The 18,841-nt window shown below is 46.7% G+C and overlaps 1 protein-coding gene across 7 annotated transcripts in view; it reads left to right on the forward strand.

Moving 5' to 3' along the window:
• LOC146050395 (uncharacterized) overlaps positions 1-7,415 on the forward strand; it is a 62,486-nt gene extending 55,071 nt beyond the window's left edge. For all 7 annotated transcript variants that reach the window (XM_083167388.1, XM_083167386.1, XM_083167387.1 and 4 more), the window contains 5 exons: positions 238-293; positions 486-548; positions 4,058-4,144; positions 5,514-5,573; positions 6,079-7,415. In XM_083167388.1, the coding sequence (XP_083023514.1) occupies positions 238-293; positions 486-548; positions 4,058-4,144; positions 5,514-5,540 (233 nt within the window). In that variant the 3' untranslated portion in view covers positions 5,541-5,573; positions 6,079-7,415. The remainder of the gene's footprint in view (positions 1-237; positions 294-485; positions 549-4,057; positions 4,145-5,513; positions 5,574-6,078) is intronic.
• Positions 7,416-18,841: the final 11,426 nt, after the last annotated feature.

Genomic DNA, 18,841 nt, shown 5'->3' on the forward strand with positions numbered 1-18,841 from the left:
ATGCTTTGCATCAGTTTCAGCGTGGCCACATAGCAAAACTAATGCAAAGCATCCTGGGATGTGTAGTTCATCTGGAGGGCTGGTGTTGCCCAGCCCTGTGCTAGATAAACATAAAGTAGGTTCTGTCTGGTTCCTAGGTGCAACATCTCCACTTCTATAAACTCTCACGTGTCAGTACATACTGTATACCCCCAGTCTCTTATTAATGTTACTGTATTTTCTGTGCTTCCTATTCAGCCCCATTCCAAAAGGATAATTCTGATGGGTTCATTGATATTCATGCCTTAACCCGGGTAGGTAGAATTATATCTTATAATAGTTTCTTTTTGTACATTTTCTGTTATATTTCATTGTTGACGGATGTGACCATTAATAGTTGACAGACATGTTATATTTTCTGATGTATATTACACACAAACATTGTCAGCTATGTAAATGTGATAGTCAGGGGCGAGATACTGAACACTTTGTAATACTGACTGCAGATGATTGGCTATAACAAGTATGAAGATAACGAGAAACCAGAGGAGAAAGTACCTTTATATGAGGTAAGTGATACGTGGATACCCTCAATACAGGTACATTGTACTCAAACATTCATTTTCAACCTGTATCATAGCCTTAGTATGACACATAATGGCCTCATTATGGACCAGATGTATCCAGCTTCAAATAGTGATAAAGTAGAGAGTTAACAACAGCCAGCCATCAGCTCCTAAATGTCAATTTTAAAACCAGCCTGTTAGGAGCTGATTGGTTGTTCATCACTCTCCATTTTATCACCTTTTGAAGCTTGATACATCTGGAGCACTTTAAAGCCTCATTATGGCCCCACATTGCCTTAGGGATGAATTTACTAAAGCTTCTAAAAATGAAAAGAGGGGATATTTATCACAGCAACCAATAAGATTATGGGCAGTATTCAACTGGCGCATGGCAGCTTCCGGCATCCTCCCTGTCACCTTATTCAACTCATCATGGGTTCGCTGCCCCTGACAGCGAAACAGATCAAATCCGGCGCATGCCGCACACGAGAACACTGCTTGATCCTGTACTGCTGCTTCAGCACGGTTATTAATATAGATGTCAGCGCTGGGGCTGCCGGAACCAGAGGTCAGGTTAACCAGTGGCGTAACTACTGTAAGGCAGCCCCAGCTGCCGCTTGGGGGAGCAAGCCACAGTGGGGTCTATGTGGGCACCAGCACCCGCTGGATGCACTGACATTCTGCTACCTTCCACTGCCCACTGGCTGAGCACCGGAGTCATCCGCAGCGCGTGTCATGGAGAGGACAAATCCCCCACTGATTCAATTGACTGTACACAGAGCCAGCTATTGGCTACTGTGTACACAATGGGCGGGAGGATGGGTGTGCTGGGGCGGCCTGGGATGCGTCAGAGCCAGGGGAAGCAGCAGTGTCTGCTGGTCTCTTCCTCTCTCTTGCTTCAGCTTCTCAGTTATGGCAACACACTGGAGAGGAGCCCTGGGGGGGCGCCACAAACTTTTTGGCAGAGGGGAGCAAAATTTATAGTTACGCCACTGAGGTTAACCCTACCTTCCCCCTGGCAGTGAGCATGTTAACCCCTGCATAATCCCCTGGCAGAGAGCATGTTAACCCCTGCATAACCCCCTGGCAGAGAGCATGTTAACCCCTGCATAACCCCCTGGCAGAGAGCAGGTTAACCCCTGCATAACCCCCTGGCAGAGAGCAGGTTAACCCCTGGCAGAGAGCATCATGTCAATCAAATGCAACATGGTGGGAATTTTTTTTTTTTAAATATATTAATGTGGCGCTTGTAAAGAAATAAAATAGTCAAGATCCTTCAAAAAATAAGTAAAAAAAACTTGTAGACACAAAAAAAATCAATAAAAAACATTTATTTTAGAAGTAGTAATTTCAGTCCACCTAAAAAAGATGTCGAGAGCAAAACAGCGAAATTTACCAAGAAAAAAAAAAAAGTGAACACACTTCTCCATTTTAGCATTGAATACACTTTCGGCGAACTAGGAAAAATCCCCATAGAAATACAACAGCGAATAGCCGTCACTAAAAAACGGCGAATTGGCCGACATTCTCTGTTCGCTTTTGGCGAACAGTGACCATTGAATACGGCGAACATCATTTTCGGTGAAATCATTTGCCATTTTGCCAAAAATCAGCCCTGTTCGCTGAAAAAAGTGGCGAATCAAGAGCATTGAATACTTCTCTATGTCTATCATTTCTTTATTGCCTCCTAGAAAATGTTAGACAGAATCTGATTGGTATGAGGGGGTGTGTGTGTGTGTGGGGTAATGAGGGTTTTTTCAGGGGTGTAGTAATAGATATATACAGTTGTGCTCATAAGTTTACATACCCTCACAAACTTTTATTTCACTCATAGTGGTTGGGTGAAGCCATTTATTGTCAACCAACTGTGTTTACTCTTTTTAAATCATAATGACAACAGAAACTGCCCAAATGACCCTGATCAATAGTTTACATGACCCAGTTCTTAATACCGTGTATTGCCCCCTTTAACACCAATGACAGCTTGAAGTCTTTTGTGGTAGTTGTGGATGAGGCTCTTTATTTTCTCAGCAAAAAATTTCTTGGCAAAAAGCCTCCAGTTCCTGTAAATACTTGGGCTGTCTTGCATGAACTGCACATTTGAGATCTCCCCAGAGTCAATGATATTGAGGTAAGGAGACTGAGATGGCCACTCCAGAACCTTCACTTTATTCTGCTGTAGCCAATGACAGGTCGGTTGTGTTTTGGATCATTGTCATGTTGGAACATCCAAGTACGTCCCATGCGCAGCTGATGAGTGCAAATTTCCCTCCAGTATTTTCTGATAACATGCTGCATTCATGTTGCCATCAATTTTGACTCCAGTGCTTTGCATCCCGAACAATTTTCCTGGCAGTTGTGGCTGAAATTCTTGTTGGTCTACCTGACTGTGATTTGGAGCGGGATGTTCTTCCATCCGCAGCCCAGCTCTGCCCCCCTTCGCAGCCCATCGCATACATAATTATCGCATATGCTGTAACATATGCGATAATTATGGCAAAGGACAGCTCTTGCGTTAAGAGCAGTCCTTTGCGGCGGGTCCCATCGGGTCCTGACGGCTCCCACCTCCCTCCCTTACCCGGCGCTGCTGCTGCGCCGGGCTCTCCTCCTCCCTGCACCCGGAAGAGGATCATAGTGCAGGGAGGAGGAGATCACAGGTCCGGGCAGCACAGCACTGTGCTGCCCGAACACAGGTGAGGGGGGTCGGTGTGGGTCGGCGGCGGGTTGCGGTAGAAGCCCATAGGCTTCTATGGGGCAATGCCAGATATTTCTGGCGATACCCCCGGTAACGGGGTTTTTGCCGCATTTTTAGTTTATAGAATCGCCCCCTTGGTTTCCACAGAATCCCTCATTTTTCACTTCTTATTTAGAGTTTGAACACTGCTGATTAGCATTCTCAATTGCTTGGATATCTTTTTATATCCCTTTCCTGTTTTATACAGTTCAATTGCCTTTTCTCGCAGATCCTTTGACAATTCTTTTGCTTTCCCCATGACTCAGAATCCAGACTCGTCAGTGCAGCACTGGATGGAAGATGCAAGGGTCTTTCAGTAGACCAGAAACTCACTGACCTCTTATACACACACACACACTGATTACAAGCAAACAGATCACAGGTGAGGATGGTTACCTTTAGTAGCCATTCAAACCCATTTGTGTCAACTTGTGTGCATGTTATCAGGCAAAAATCTCCAGGGTATGTAAACTTTTGATCAGGGTCATTTGGGTAGTTTATGTTGTCATTATGGTCTAAAAAGAGTAAACACAGTTGTCTGACAATAAATGGCTTCACCCAACCACTAACCATGAGTGTAAGAAAAGTGTGTGAGTTATCATTCATATTCTCTGACAAATGGCCCGAAAATCTCACATTCTGCTAGGGTATGTAAACTTATGAGCACAACTGTATAAGGTAGAATGAACTGTCAAGGTAGGCCGAACTCTGCCGTACATACAGAGTGACAGGTACATGTAGTAACACTAATACTGGAATATCTTATGTATTTATATAGCTCCAGCCATCAAAAGGTTTTGTGAATGTAAGGACTCGGAGAATGAGTTTTACACCAGAGGAGACTGGTGACTTGGAGCAAGCAGAGGTATGTGTTGCAGGGGCGGATTGGGCCACAGGGATACCATGAAAAATCCCACTGGGCCGGACCCATTCCACCCTCTGTTGGGCCGGCTAGAAGTCACTAGGGCCACCTGCATTGCTTTTGCGTTCCACCAACCCAGAAGCTGATCAGCGGGTGCTGATAGATCATAGAAGCAGCACCTGTCCTGTACTCTGCTCCTTGCTCCTGTCAGCGTCTTACAGCAGCATGTGACACTGCTGCGGATGATCCTTGTCAGAGGCTCTGAGCGTGCAGAGGGGTGAGGGCAGCGTGCACTGCTTTGATCCCCACTGCTAGGATACACAAGCAAGGGGGTCCTGGAAACTCATGGGCTGCATGTACTGTAACTATCCCCCGTATATCAGAACCGAGGGTCTCTTCAATGAGCACTCCGGTGTCTGAGCCCTCCCCCATTACATGCTGCTGCATGGTAGGGATGGCCATCAAAAACATTGATGCTTGATGGTCGATGTCGAATAGTTTTGCCACAGTGAAAACATTAGGGGTACCGATAATCAGCACAGCATGCTTCACACACTCCTTAGCTCACCCCCGACTGCCATTGGTTAGTTTTACAGTCTGGAGGCGGGCTTAGGAGAATGCCGATCCCTGGGTGAACCACCCAGCACATATATTATGTATATGATCACATGTATGTTTATATGTACTGAGCGGTACCCTCCTGTGCTACATAGCCGCCGCTGACCTCTGGCTTTGCTGTATAAGATAAACAGACCTGTACTCCACTTAGTCCATCACGGGAATACCACAAAGGATCAATGTGCACAGGGGGTAACTCCCAGAGGCAATGGAGACACCAGCCTCTGGGCTCCTAGCCCTGAAGGGGGCACCTGCATGTACAGAAGCACCTGTGTGGTGCACAGCGAGATCCAAATGTGACCTCTGCTCTTCCAATGAAGTTCTGCGGCACAAATAGTTGGTTCTATCTTCTTAAATTCCACACAACAATACTATCTTAAGACAGTAGATGGCATTAACACTCTATCCATGTTTATACATGTAAATTACAGTATGTTCTACTCAATATACATCTATAAAAACCTTTCATAGCGCTTTTATATATATAACCATACATACAGTATTAATTTTTGTGTGCAATGTGCATTCTAGCTCCCTGCACCTTTTAAAACTCATGCAATTCTCCTTTCCTTCCTGGGGTATTTTTTCTCTACTGTGGTGGTCCTAGCACGGCCTGGCCTGTATCTCTGTGCTGAGTTACAGAGTAGTCTGTGCTACAATCACCACACCACATGAACTTGTAATACTACACCTACAGTATAATTTAAGTTTACAAAACATTAATAAATAAGCAATCTTTTATTTGTTTTCTCAGATTCCAGAAACTGAAGATGAATGTTGAAGAAGTGATCAATTTTGATGCATCCAAGCCACCGTAAGCAGAGATTCCTTATGTTTTGCTTTGAATACGTATTGTCCCTCTGTCCATAGTGACAGAGAATACTGTATATGCCTTCAGTGGCTACTTCACAAACATTTAAAATTGCACAAGTGAAGATACTGTTCAGTGCAACCCTGACCTTAATATAATGTGATGCATTAATTGGGGAACATGTGCTCAAACCTACAAACTGACACAAAAAAAGCATTATTGATTTGATTGAGCAGCTTTCATTTTGTTTTATAACAAAAAAGCACGTCAACCCTCTGTATTGACTTTTTCAAGCGTCGACCATTTCCCCATGTCGTCCTTTTGGAGTTTCCCTATACACTGTCGATTTATTCATTGTTGACATAATATACCGCACCCCACTTTAGGTGCTTGCATGTAGTAGCATACAGCAAGAGTTTGAGACCTTACTCGGTGCCCTGTTCTTCTACCATTACATTGGTGTATTCTGTTTTATATCATTGAGCTGTTTCTTTCTTCCATTCTTCAGGCACACGGCATGAATTGGGAAAAGCAGAGGAACACCGAGATCACAACACAGATACTCCCACATCTACAAAGAGACTTGTAAATCCCCATATGTTATCTATCGGAATAACTATAAATAGTATATAACGAGAGAGAGAGAGATTCACTGGGCCAGATGTATCAAGCTTCAAAAAGTGATAACTTATATATAAGTTTGCAAATATATAAAAATGTTTACAGCTCTTAAAGTATTTTTGCGGGTGCTAGGATTCTGCCTGGCAGGACTGCGGAGTTCTGGGAACACTAAGGTTTCCCTATCATACGTTACAGATCTTTGCTGATATTTTGGGTGTACAGGGAAGCATTTGTAGGCTGTTCCTTCAACAAACGTGTGTGGATGGCTTTTTGGGCCCCCAAAGGGTGCTATGGATGTCGTACCGTCTTACCCCACAGTATTTTGTGATTGTAGATTGTAGTCTTATACCCCTTTCACATCGCACTTTTAAAACGGTATATTGCCGTTTTTTTTTTTTTTTATTTTAAAACGTTTAAGGCTGCAATGTGAAAGTGCCAGAGTTGATTTCTTCCCAAATCTCTCACTTTCTGAATCTCTCATCCTATTAAATCTCACCCCATGAGTTGATTTACCGGTTAAAGTTAACCTGTATTTCAACACGGTTAAAAAGCAGAGTCCTACATGGTTCAAAGCCGGTTTTTTGGCAGTTTGAACAGCTCTATTTCAATGGCTTGAAACGTGTCCCTTGGGGGTTAAACGGGTTGAATGTTTGAATGGTATTAAATGATTTTTAAAACGGTTTTCACCTGCAATGTGAAAGGTCTCAAGGCTCAGACCCGTTTTAAAGTCCCATTTAAGAATACCGTGTCATTACCCATTTCTGCAATGTGAAAGCAGTATTATATGTGCCAAGTTTGGTGTAAATTGCATTCCAGAGTTCTGCTGGAACATAGCTGTACATACAAACATAAATCTGATTATTGTTTATATTCTGATGGTTGTAGCGACACAAGAATAGCACTCGCCACTTCATCCTTAAAGGGAAGAAACCAGAGTGTTGATATACTGTATATACATTTCATTCATGTTTAGGGCATTAAGGGTATGGAACCCTTGCGGAGGAGGTAGTATGGGCACGTACCTTTAAAATAAGGTTGGACCAAACATTTACTGGAAGAAAAAAATATTCAGAGGTACAACCCACAATTGTTATTTAGCTCTAAGCTACAATAGGTAGATTATATTACAGTTAGATTTGCAAAAAAGGTTGAACTTGATGTCTTTTTATTTTTCAAACTCCACTAAGTTATGTCTACATGTCCCCCCCCCCTCCTCTTTTTGCCCCCAATTTATGTTGTATGTCTTGTATGGGGATGCGGTCATTTGGTCTACTGCATTATGGTAGAAAGTCATTAGGTCGAATCCATTAGGTCGACATGCTAAAAGGTCGACATGACTCTAGGTCGACATGGGAAAAGGTCGACATGATTCTAGTTCGAAAGGTCATTAGTTCGACAGGTCATTAGTTCGACAAGGTCATTAGTTCGACATTGTCTATGTCGACATTCACAAGGTCGACATGGAGTTTTTCACTGTTTTTTGAGCCAACATGTGCCGACAGGCGGTATTTCATGCCCTACCATCCACTAGGGCGTGGTGGGAGAATAAAATAGTGTGCCGAGCGTAGCGAGCGCAGCGAGCGATGCGAGGGGATGCAGTGCACTTTAAACTGTGTCCATGTCGACTGTGTTGACATTCAGGTAAAAAAACAGTGAAAAACCCCATGTCGACCTTGTGAATGTCGACATAGACAATGTCGAACTAATGACCTTGTCGAACTAATGACCTGTCGAACTAATGACCTTTCGACCTAGAATCATGTCGACCTTTTCCCATGTCGACCTAGAATCATGTCGACCTTTTAGCATGTCGACCTAATGGATTCGACCTAATGACTTTCTACCATAATGCAATAGACCAAATGATCCCAACCCCTTGTATGTCCTATTTAAGTATATAATTACATGTAAGTGCATATTTTTTAATGTATGTTATATGACCTTTTTATTAAAAGAAGGACATATTTATTTTCCCTAAATATTGCCTCATTGTTATTTATTGTTGAGTGGAGCAGCGCCACTTGGTGGTGATTTTCATTATCCCCACATACTTCTTTGGTTTCTGTTCACAGAGATACACATGCTCTCTGTATATGTGGCAGCAGCTCTACCCAACTGTATAAATAATAAAAGGGTCTGATCCCCCTGTCAAACAGCCAGCGCTACTGAGTGATTTATTCACTCCCCTCTCCCCTACTATGTTATGTATTTAATTATATATTTTAACTTTATGATGTACATTAAATGACTGTCTATAAATATTATGCTGCTGCGGCATATGAAATGGATACTGGGCCAGATTTGAGATGGTTAGTGAATCGCTGCCTCGACTCAGTGACTCAAATTATCAAGCCAAATGCATGATTCGAGTCACTCTCTGTTGGGTGAGCCGAGACAGCAACAGTAGCAGTGTGGCTGTTTGACTCTGGCTGAGAAGAGAAAGTTTTTGTGCATATTCAGTAACTGAGATGCAACCAATGATTATTAATAATATCTAAACATAACACTGAATCTATGTTAGTATATTATTAACAATCATTGCATAAGCACTGCACAATCAATATTAAACTGAGCCTCTGCAACTCACTAAATGTGATGTGAGCCCAGCACTGTCTCTCTGCCTGCAATTCCATATGAGTTGTGAGCCCAGCCACTGTCTTACTTCCTGTTTGCCAGCACACTGAGGGACTGAGCCTCTGCAACTCACTAAATGTGTTGTGAGCCCAGCACTGTCTCTCTGCCTGCAATTCCATATGAGTTGTGAGCCCAGCCACTGTCTTACTTCCTGTCTGCCAGCACACTGAGGGACTGAGCCTCTGCAACTCACTAAATGTGAGCCCAGCACTGTCTCTCTGCCTGCAATTCCATATGAGTTGTGAGCCCAGCCACGGTCTTACTTCCTGTTTGCCAGCACACTGAGGGACTGAGCCTCTGCAACTCACTAAATGTGTTGTGAGCCCAGCACTGTCTCTCTGCCTGCAATTCCATATGAGTTGTGAGCCCAACCACGGTCTTACTTCCTGTCTGCCAGCACACTGAGGGACTGAGCCTCTGCAACTCACTAAATGTGTTGTGAGCCTTGCACTGTCTGTCTCCCTCTGTGCCTGCAATTCCAAATGAGTTGTGAGCCGAGCCACTGTCTTACTTCCTGTCTGCTAGCACACTGAGGGGCTGAGCCTCTGCAACTCACTAAATGTGTTGTGAGCCCAGCACTGTCTCTCTGCCTGCAATTCCATATGAGTTGTGAGCCCAGCCACGGTCTTACTTCCTGTTTGCCAGCACACTGAGGGACTGAGCCTCTGCAACTCACTAAATGTGTTGTGAGCCCAGCACTGTCTCTCTGCCTGCAATTCCATATGAGTTGTGAGCCCAGCCACTGTCTTACTTCCTGTCTGCCAGCACACTGAGAGACTGAGCCTCTGCAACTCACTAAATGTGTTGTGAGCCCAGCACTGTCTCTCTGCCTGCAATTCCAAATGAGTTGTGAGCCGAGCCACTGTCTTACTTCCTGTCTGCCAGCACACTGAGGGACTGAGCCTCTGCAACTCACTAAATGTGTTGTGAGCCCAGCACTGTCTCTCTGCCTGCAATTCCATATGAGTTGTGAGCCCAGCCACGGTCTTACTTCCTGTTTGCCAGCACACTGAGGGACTGAGCCTCTGCAACTCACTAAATGTGTTGTGAGCCCAGCACTGTCTCTCTGCCTGCAATTCCATATGAGTTGTGAGCCCAGCCACTGTCTTACTTCCTGTCCTGCCAGCACACTGAGAGACTGAGCCTCTGCAACTCACTAAATGTGTTGTGAGCCCAGCACTGTCTCTCTGCCTGCAATTCCATATGAGTTGTGAGCCCAGCCACGGTCTTACTTCCTGTCTGCTAGCACACTGAGGGACTGAGCCTCTGCAACTCACTAAATGTGTTGTGAGCCTTGCACTGTCTGTCTCCCTCTGTGCCTGCAATTCCAAATGAGTTGTGAGCCGAGCCACTGTCTTACTTCCTGTCTGCCAGCACACTGAGGGGCTGAGCCTCTGCAACTCCCTGATTGTGCTGTGAGCCTTGCACTGTCTCTCTGTGCCTGCAAAACCAAATGAGTCGTGACTCGTGTGCCGAGTCACTGGGCAGTATTAAATGAGGATGATTTGCCATGTTCTATGACGAATGTGTGCTATTTTCATGCTCTAAGGCGAATCACCCTATTCAACGTGCAATATTCGCCGACGGCGAACAGTGAATGACGCACAATTCGCCGTCTGATAGTCTCCGCAATTCGCTGTGGTTTTTCAATGTGATTCGCAGTGAGTGCATTCAATGATCAGATGGCGAATTGCTTTCTAAGTGATTTTCGCCGTGTGTCAGCGTGTAGCAATCGCCATCTTTTTATGGTGAAGTGGAATGTGAACTTTTAAAATAAAGTGTTTTTTTTTTACATTTGGTGTATAAAAATCAGGAATTTTATTATGAGAAGGGGCATGTTATTTTTATTCATGTGCTTACAGCACATGAATATATATTTAATTTTTTTTTTTTACACATAACAGCCAGCAGGGGGTCGAGAGCCGAGAGACGCTCATTAGATATTCATATATTCACTGCTCCCGATCATTACATATGCACGATCGGGAGCAGTGCTAGCGGCTCCTACCTGGTCGCCTGCTAGCTCTCCTGGGGGGCAGCTTGTGCTGCCTGGGCTCCGGGGAGCCCTCCTCCCCCCCACATACATTCTGGGACAGGCAGGGAGACTTCCATCTCCCTGTCTGCCGCTGTCCCCCGGCTCCCTGCGTCCGCCGCAGGGGTTAAGAATCCCCATCAGGGGTAGCGAGCCCCTGCGGCATTGAATACTGTGACAACGAGGGCTGGCAGCAAAGGCTCCAGCCCTCCGGAACACGGCGACTGTGCAGCGAATCCTAAACAGGATTCGCTGCACATGCCGAGTATTCACATTGAATACTGCCCACTGACTCAACACACTTCACTGAGCTGAGCCTTGTGTCTTAACTCATTTCAATGAATCGTTTTGCCCATGACTAGGCCAGATGCACTAAACTTCAAAAGTGATAAAATAGAGCGTGATAATCAGCTCCTGTCTGACATTTTTCAAACAAAGTCTGTCACATGGCAGGTAAGAGCTGATTGGCTGGTGGTTTATCACTTTTGAAGCTTAGTGCATCTGGCCCACTAAATTTAAAGTGGATAACGTCTTCCTACAGGAAATTATGGACCTTATTCTGGTTCACTCGCAAAGGCAAATTTGTTCTCAAATGGACAAAACCATGTGCACTGTATAATTTGTGTGTATAAGTGTTATACATACACACACATAGGATTTCCATTTCTATTCCCTATGGGAGTAAAAAAATGGTTAGTTGAATGAAGCTCTCCAGAATCTCCAGCATAATCTGAGAGGCACCCCTGAGTCTGACTATCACAAAATTAAAGATGACTCTGGGAGATGCATCCTGGTTGGACATAATTTCAAATGCATACTAGAATACTTTTTAAAAGTAGAATCTCAGGGAGCAGGGAGATTAGTTGGATGCGCTATGTCAAGGGGGTGTGTAATACTTTGCTTAAAAGGTGTGTCTAGTTCCACATATGGGCATGTCTATCTTCACCAATGGGCGTGCCTATGTGTAAATATTTGTTGTGAGATCTTTCTGTATAACCATAGCAACAAAATATAATGGGAAGTACTGTATTGATACTAACATTTCTGCCTATAATATGAAGTTTCTTGTTTACAACTTTATATTTGCTGTGAGATTTATTTTCTTCTCAGTACAGTATACATGATACATGTGATGTCTATGCAATAAATTCCAACTGCAGTTTGACCTTGTGTGAATTCATCCCTAAGCATAAAAATATGTTTTCAGCGTATTAAATGTTCTTTTATTGTTATTTTTTGGATGTTCAATTCCATTTATAGCATTAGCCAATTCAGTATGGACACCAGAAAAAATGTGTTTAACTACAGAAAGATTACTCACAAAAATTGCTACCCTGAGTTACAACTCACTAATAGAGCAGCAGCTGGCTATGGATCAGTGCTCACCAGCACAGATAAGTGTGTTATCTCTGACAGGTGTTTCCACAAGGGAGCATGAGTCTTCAGCAGGGACTCCTGAGCAGCTACAGCAAAACAGCATATCACTACAGTGCCAACATGATAAGATTGTGAAGAACACCATTCACAGTTGGTCTATGCAGCTTCCTGTCTTTAGGTTAATGTAAACCAGTGGTGTCAAACTCATGGCCCTCCAGCTGTTCTGGAACTACATGTCCCAGCATGCCCTGCCACAGTTTTCGCAATACATTATATAGAATCTGTGGCAGGGCATGCTGGGATGTCCACAACAGCTGTTGTGTTGTGAGTTTGACACCATTGTAAACAAATCTTATTCTGTTCTATTTTAAAACCATATCTATGTTTTTATAGGTTAGGTCCCACCATCTATACATGATACTAAACCCAGGGTAGAGCATTTCTGATGGAAGGGGTCATGTTAGAGGGTCTTAAATAATCTGGACATAAAAACACAAAAGTATATGAAGAAAACATGAATGCTGTTCCCATTCATATTGCTGGGCCCTCAAACACAGGCTGTAGCCAGTTTATACTGATGAATTATGATACGTATTATCATCTTACATTTATACGGCGCCACAAGGGTTCAGCAGCACCTAACAAAGTACATCAGCAAATGAACAAGACAAGAACAAAATACTTAAAATACTTACAGTATAGGACAATGTAAAACAAAGGGAAGGGTTGCAGAAATCAAGGGCTACATTAAGTGCCATTGTAGGGATTATGGTGCAGAGTATAGTGTTCGAGGAAAAGCACATGAGGAGAGAGGGCCCTGCTCGTGAGAGCTCACATGCTGCAGGGGAGGTGGTGACAGTGGTGACAGACTGGGTAGAAGTGAACATGGGACAGAGGGTATGGGGGAAATGGCTGTGTTTGATGAAGTAGTGGGGTTTAAACGTTTGTACAGAGGTGGAGAGTCTGATACAGGGCTAGATTCTCTAAGATTCAAAAGTGATAAAATGTAGAGTGATAAACAGCCAGCCAATCAGCTCCTGTCTGACATTTTTCAAACACAGCCTGTGACATGGCAGGTAGGAGCTGATTGGCTGGCTGTTTATCACTCTCCATTTTATCACTTTTGAAGCTTAGACAATCTGGCCCACGGAGAGGTAGATAATTCCAGAGGTAGGGAGCACAACAGTGAACATTTTTAATGCAGGAAAAGTGGTGTACATTAGCGGATTGAAGAGAGCAGGTGGGAGTGTAAAGGGAGATGAGGTCAGATATGTTGGTGGGAGAGGAGTGGTTGAGGGCTTTGTAAGTGAGTGTGAGGAACTTGAAATGGATTCAGTAGAGTTGGTGGATGCATTGGGTGAGGAGGATGAGCCTGGAAGCAGCACTGAGGATAGATTGGAGTGGAGAGAGAGATGGATTTCATGGAGGCCACATAGGAGACCTGGTAGCATCCTGGATGAGAAAGGGTCTGATCCTGGAAATTGTCTGGAGGTGGAAATGGGAGGACTAAGATTGTGTGTTGGTTGCTATGGGCAACATCACCTATTATTATTTTGAGAAGCTTTAGTAAATGTTTAAGTGACTATCAATATAGGAAAAGATGTCGATCTTTCGGAGCTTATAAAATGTAACTCAGTAAAATCCATGGTGTGACTTCAGCATTTCCTGCAGATTCAGGTTTTCAGCAGAAACTCTGGGGCTTCATACCTGGCTAGTAACTGTCACACGCGTGGTCTGGTTTAATACAGGTCACTGCCAGGGGTGGGCTGGGCCGGGGGGCAGGGTGCCATGTGCCCCCCAGGCCGCTCTATCAGGAGTGCTGCGTGCCGCGGCCGCCTCACCGTCTCCTCACACTGTCGGCGGCCATGTTCCTGTAGGCTTTGAAAATATGGCCACGGCTACAGGAACATGGCCACCGGGCTCCAGTGCTACGTGGAGGAGGTCCCGGCAGCCTGTTCCCTTTGATGCGCCGTGGGTGACAGACGCTGGGTGTGGGCGCATTACGATGACGCCGCCCGCCCATGCGTCTGGAGCAGCAGCCAGCAGGCAGGCGGAGGAGTGGACGGGGAGCCGGGGACTGTGGCCGCAGGAACTTGGAAGCAGCAAACGCTGTAGAAAAACTGGGAGCCGCCGCAGCAGCAGGTGAGGATTAAACTCGCATACTGTATATATAAAAAAAATTCTGCTGTTTCCTAAAGTGTCCTCTTTTTAATGTGTTAAGTGGGATTAGCCTGTTGTGTTCTCCTGTTATTATGCAGGGGGAGCAGCCTGTGGTGTCAATAATGCCATGACACCACAGGCTGCTCCCCCTGTATAATAAAAATGCCATGACACCACAGCCTGCTCCCCCTGTATAATAATAATAATGCCACGACACCACAGGTTGCTCCCCCTGTATAATAAATTATTATGCAGGGGGAGCAGCCTGTGGTGTCAATAATGCCATGACACCACAGGCTGCTCCCCCTGTATAATAAAAATGCCATGAAACCACAGGCTGCTCCCCCTGTATAATAATAATAATGCCACGACACCACAGGTTGCTCCCCCTGTATAATAAATTATTATACAGGGGGAGCAGCCTGTGGTGTCATGGCATTATTATTATACTGGGGGAGCAGCCTGTGGTGTCATGGCAATTGGCATGATTATTATACAGGGGAGCAGCCTTTGGTGTCATTTTTTTTACTCAAGGGAGCAGCCTGTGGTGTCCTGTTCTTTATTTATGGAGGAGAGCAGCCTGTGGTGTCCTGTTCTTTATTTATGCAGGGGAGCAGCCTGTGGTGTCCTGTTCTTTATTTATGGAGGAGAGCAGCCTGTGGTGTCCAGTTCTTTATTTATGCAGGAGAGCAGCCTGTGGTATCCAGTTCTTTATTTATACAAGGCAGCATCCCGTGCTGTCCTGTTTATTTATGCAGGAGAGCAGCCTGTGGTGTCCGGTTCTTTATTAATGCAGGAGAGCAGCCAACGGTGTCCTCCTCTTTTTTTATGCAGGTGAGCAGCCCTGTGGCAGGGGCGAATTGCGGTAACGGGAAGTCAGCCAAATTTTCAGTGTGCCGTGTCCCGCACCCCTCTCAGTGGACATTCTCCTACCAAGCCAGGCTGATGCATACAAAACCTCGGCTGCCACAATCGAAGCTTCTGCACTTGCGCAAAATCTCAGTTAACCTGGAAGCATCCGCAGCCAGCTGTAAGCATGGCAGGGGGGTGGAGTGGTGTGTGCAAAAGCCCTCCGCCGGCTACTGTGAGTTTGTGTTTGCCAGTGCCTGGCTTTCCCTGATCCTTGTGCGGGTAGCAGCCTGCGGTGTCCTGATATTATACAGGGCCGCAGTCTGTGGTGTCCTGTTATTATACAGGGGGAGCAGCCTGTGGTGTCCTGTTTTTATACAGGGGGAGAAACCTGTGGTGTGGTTATATTTTTAACGAAAAACCTCCATTTTAATGATGCGCTGTTACTTATGGGCCAGTGCTCTGGACTTGCCCCCCCCCCCCCCAAGCTAAAAGTTGCCAGCCAGCCCCTGGTCACTGCCCTGTGTGCATTCACACGCGTGGTCTGGCTAATTACAGGTCTCTGCCCTGTGTGCCGTCACACGCGTGGTCCGGCTGATTACAGGTTTCTGCCCTGTGTGCCGTCACACGCGTGGTCTGGCTGATTACAGGTCTCTGCCCTGTGTGCCGTCACACGCGTGGTCTGGCTGATTACAGGTCTCTCCCCTGTGTGCCGTCACACGCGTGGTCTGGCTGATTACAGGTCTCTGCTCTGTGGGCCGTCACACGCGTGGTCTGGCTGATTACAGGTCTTTCCCATGTGTGCCGTCACATGCGTGACGAGGCTGATTACAGGTCTCTGCCCTGTGTGCCGTCACACGTGTGGTCTGGCTGATTACTGGTCTCTGTCCTGTGTGCCGTCACATGCGTGGTCTGGCTGGTTACAGGTCTCTGCCCTGTGTGCCGTCACACGCGTGGTCTGGCTGATTACCGGTCTCTGCCCTGTGTGCCGTCACACGCATGGTCTGGTTGATTACAGGTCTCTGCCCTGTGTGCCGTCACACGCGTTATCTGGCTGATTACAGGTCACTGCCCTGTGTGCCGTCACACGCGTGGTCTGGCTGATTACAGGTCTCTCCCCTGTGTGCCGTCACATGCATGGTCTGGCTGATTACAGGTCTCTGCTCTGTGGGCCGTCACACGCGTGGTATGGCTGATTACAGGTCTTTCCCATGTGTGCCGTCACATGCGTGACGAGGCTGATTACAGGTCTCTGCCCTGTGTGCCGTCACACGTGTGGTCTGGCTGATTACAGGTCTCTGTCCTGTGTGCCGTCACATGCGTGGTCTGGCTGATTACAGGTCTCTGTCCTGTGTGCCGTCACATGCGTGGTCTGGCTGGTTACAGGTCTCTGCCCTGTGTGCCGTCACACGCGTGGTCTGGCTGATTACAGGTCACTGCCCTGTGTGTCGTCACACGCGTGGTTCGGCTGATTACAGGTTTCTGCCCTGTGTGCCGTCACACGCGTGGTCTGGCTGATTACAGGTCTCTCCCCTGTGTGCCGTCACATGCATGGTCCGGCTGATTACAGGTCTCTGCTCTGTGGGCCGTCACACGCGTGGTATGGCTGATTACAGGTCTTTCCCATGTGTGCCGTCACATGCGTGACGAGGCTGATTACAGGTCTCTGCCCTGTGTGCCGTCACACGTGTGGTCTGGCTGATTACAGGTCTCTGTCCTGTGTGCCGTCACATGCGTGGTCTGGCTGATTACAGGTCTCTGTCCTGTGTGCCGTCACATGCGTGGTCTGGCTGGTTACAGGTCTCTGCCCTGTGTGCCGTCACACGCGTGGTCTGGCTGATTACCGGTCTCTGCCCTGTGTGCCGTCACACGCATGGTCTGGTTGATTACAGGTCACTGCCCTGTGTGCCGTCACACGTCTAGCTGATTACAGGTTTCCGCCCTGTGTGCCATCACACGCATGGTCTGGCTGATTACAGGTCTCTGCCCTGTGTGCCGTCACACGTATGGTCTAGCTGATTACAGGTTTCCGCCCTGTGTGCCATCACACGCGTGGTCTGGCTGATTACAGGTCTCTGCCCTGTGTGCCGTCACACGCGTGGTCTAGCTGATTACAGGTCTCTCCCCTGTGTGCCGTCACACGCGTGGTCTGGTTGATTACAGGTCTGCCCTGTGTGCCGTCACACACGTGGTCTGGCTGATTACAGGTCTCTTCCCTGTGTGCCGACACACACATGGTCTGGTTGATTACAGGTTTCTGCCCTGTGTGCCGTCACACGCGTGGTCTGGCTGATTACAGGTCTCTGTCCTGTGTGCCGTCACATGCGTAGTCTGGCTAATTACAGGTCTCTCCCCTGTGTGCCATCACATGCATGGTCTGGCTAATTACAGGTCTCTCCCCTGTGTGCCGTCACATGCGTGGTCTAGCTAATTACAGGTCTCTCCCCTGTGTGCCGTCACATGCGTGACGAGGCTGATTACAGGTCTCTGCCCTGTGTGCCGTCACACGTGTGGTCTGGCTGATTACAGGTCTCTGTCCTGTGTGCCGTCATATGCGTGGTCTGGCTAATTACAGGTCTCTCCCCTGTGTGCCGTCACATGCGTGGTCTGGCTGGTTACAGGTCTCTGCCCTGTGTGCCGTCACACGTGTGTTCTGGCTGGTTACAGGTCTCTGCCCTGTGTGCCGTCACACGCGTGGTCTGGCTGATTACCGGTCTCTGCCCTGTGTGCCGTCACACGCATGGTCTGGTTGATTACAGGTCACTGCCCTGTGTGCCGTCACACGTCTAGCTGATTACAGGTTTCCGCCCTGTGTGCCATCACACGCGTGGTCTGGCTGATTACAGGTCTGCCCTGTGTGCCGTCAAACACGTGGTCTGGCTGATTACAGGTCTCTTCCCTGTGTGCCGACACACACGTGGTCTGGTTGATTACAGGTTTCTGCCCTGTGTGCCGTCACACGCGTGGTCTGGCTTATTACAGGTCTCTGCCCTGTGTGCCGTTACATGCGTGGACTGGCTGATTACAGGTCTCTGCCCTGTGTGCCGTTACATGCGTGGTCTGGCTGATTACAGGTCTCTGCCCTGTGTGCCGTCACACGCGTGGTCTGGTTGATTACAGATCTCTGCCTTGTGTGCCGTCACACGCGTGGTCTTACTGATTACAGGTCACTGCCCTGTGTGCCGTCACACGCGTGGTCTTACTGATTACAGGTCACTGCCCTGTGTGCTGTCACACGCGTGGTTTGGCTGATTACAGGTCTCTGCCCTGTGTGCCGTCACACACGTGGTCTTACTGATTACAGGTCACTGCCCTGTGTGCTGTCACACGCGTGGTTTGGCTGATTACAGGTACAGTACCTGCCTGTGGTTGGAACGTGGAAACACTGGACATTATCACGGCTTCCTGTTATTGTTTTCAGATAAATGTCAGCAGAGGTGTTAACCAGAAATGCAGAAAACACTGAGAATATAAATGACCTTTACAGTTTGCACCAACATTTTCCTAATGACCATAAATTAATATACAGTACTTATTGCATACAAATCATACAAAGGTATTTGTCTTCGTGGGTCGGGCTCATTATGTTTTTGTAACT

This window comes from Crinia signifera, chromosome 12 (genome assembly GCF_055691185.1).
Source record: "Crinia signifera chromosome 12, ASM5569118v1, whole genome shotgun sequence".
In the NCBI taxonomy this organism is placed as follows: Eukaryota; Metazoa; Chordata; class Amphibia; order Anura; family Myobatrachidae; genus Crinia; species Crinia signifera.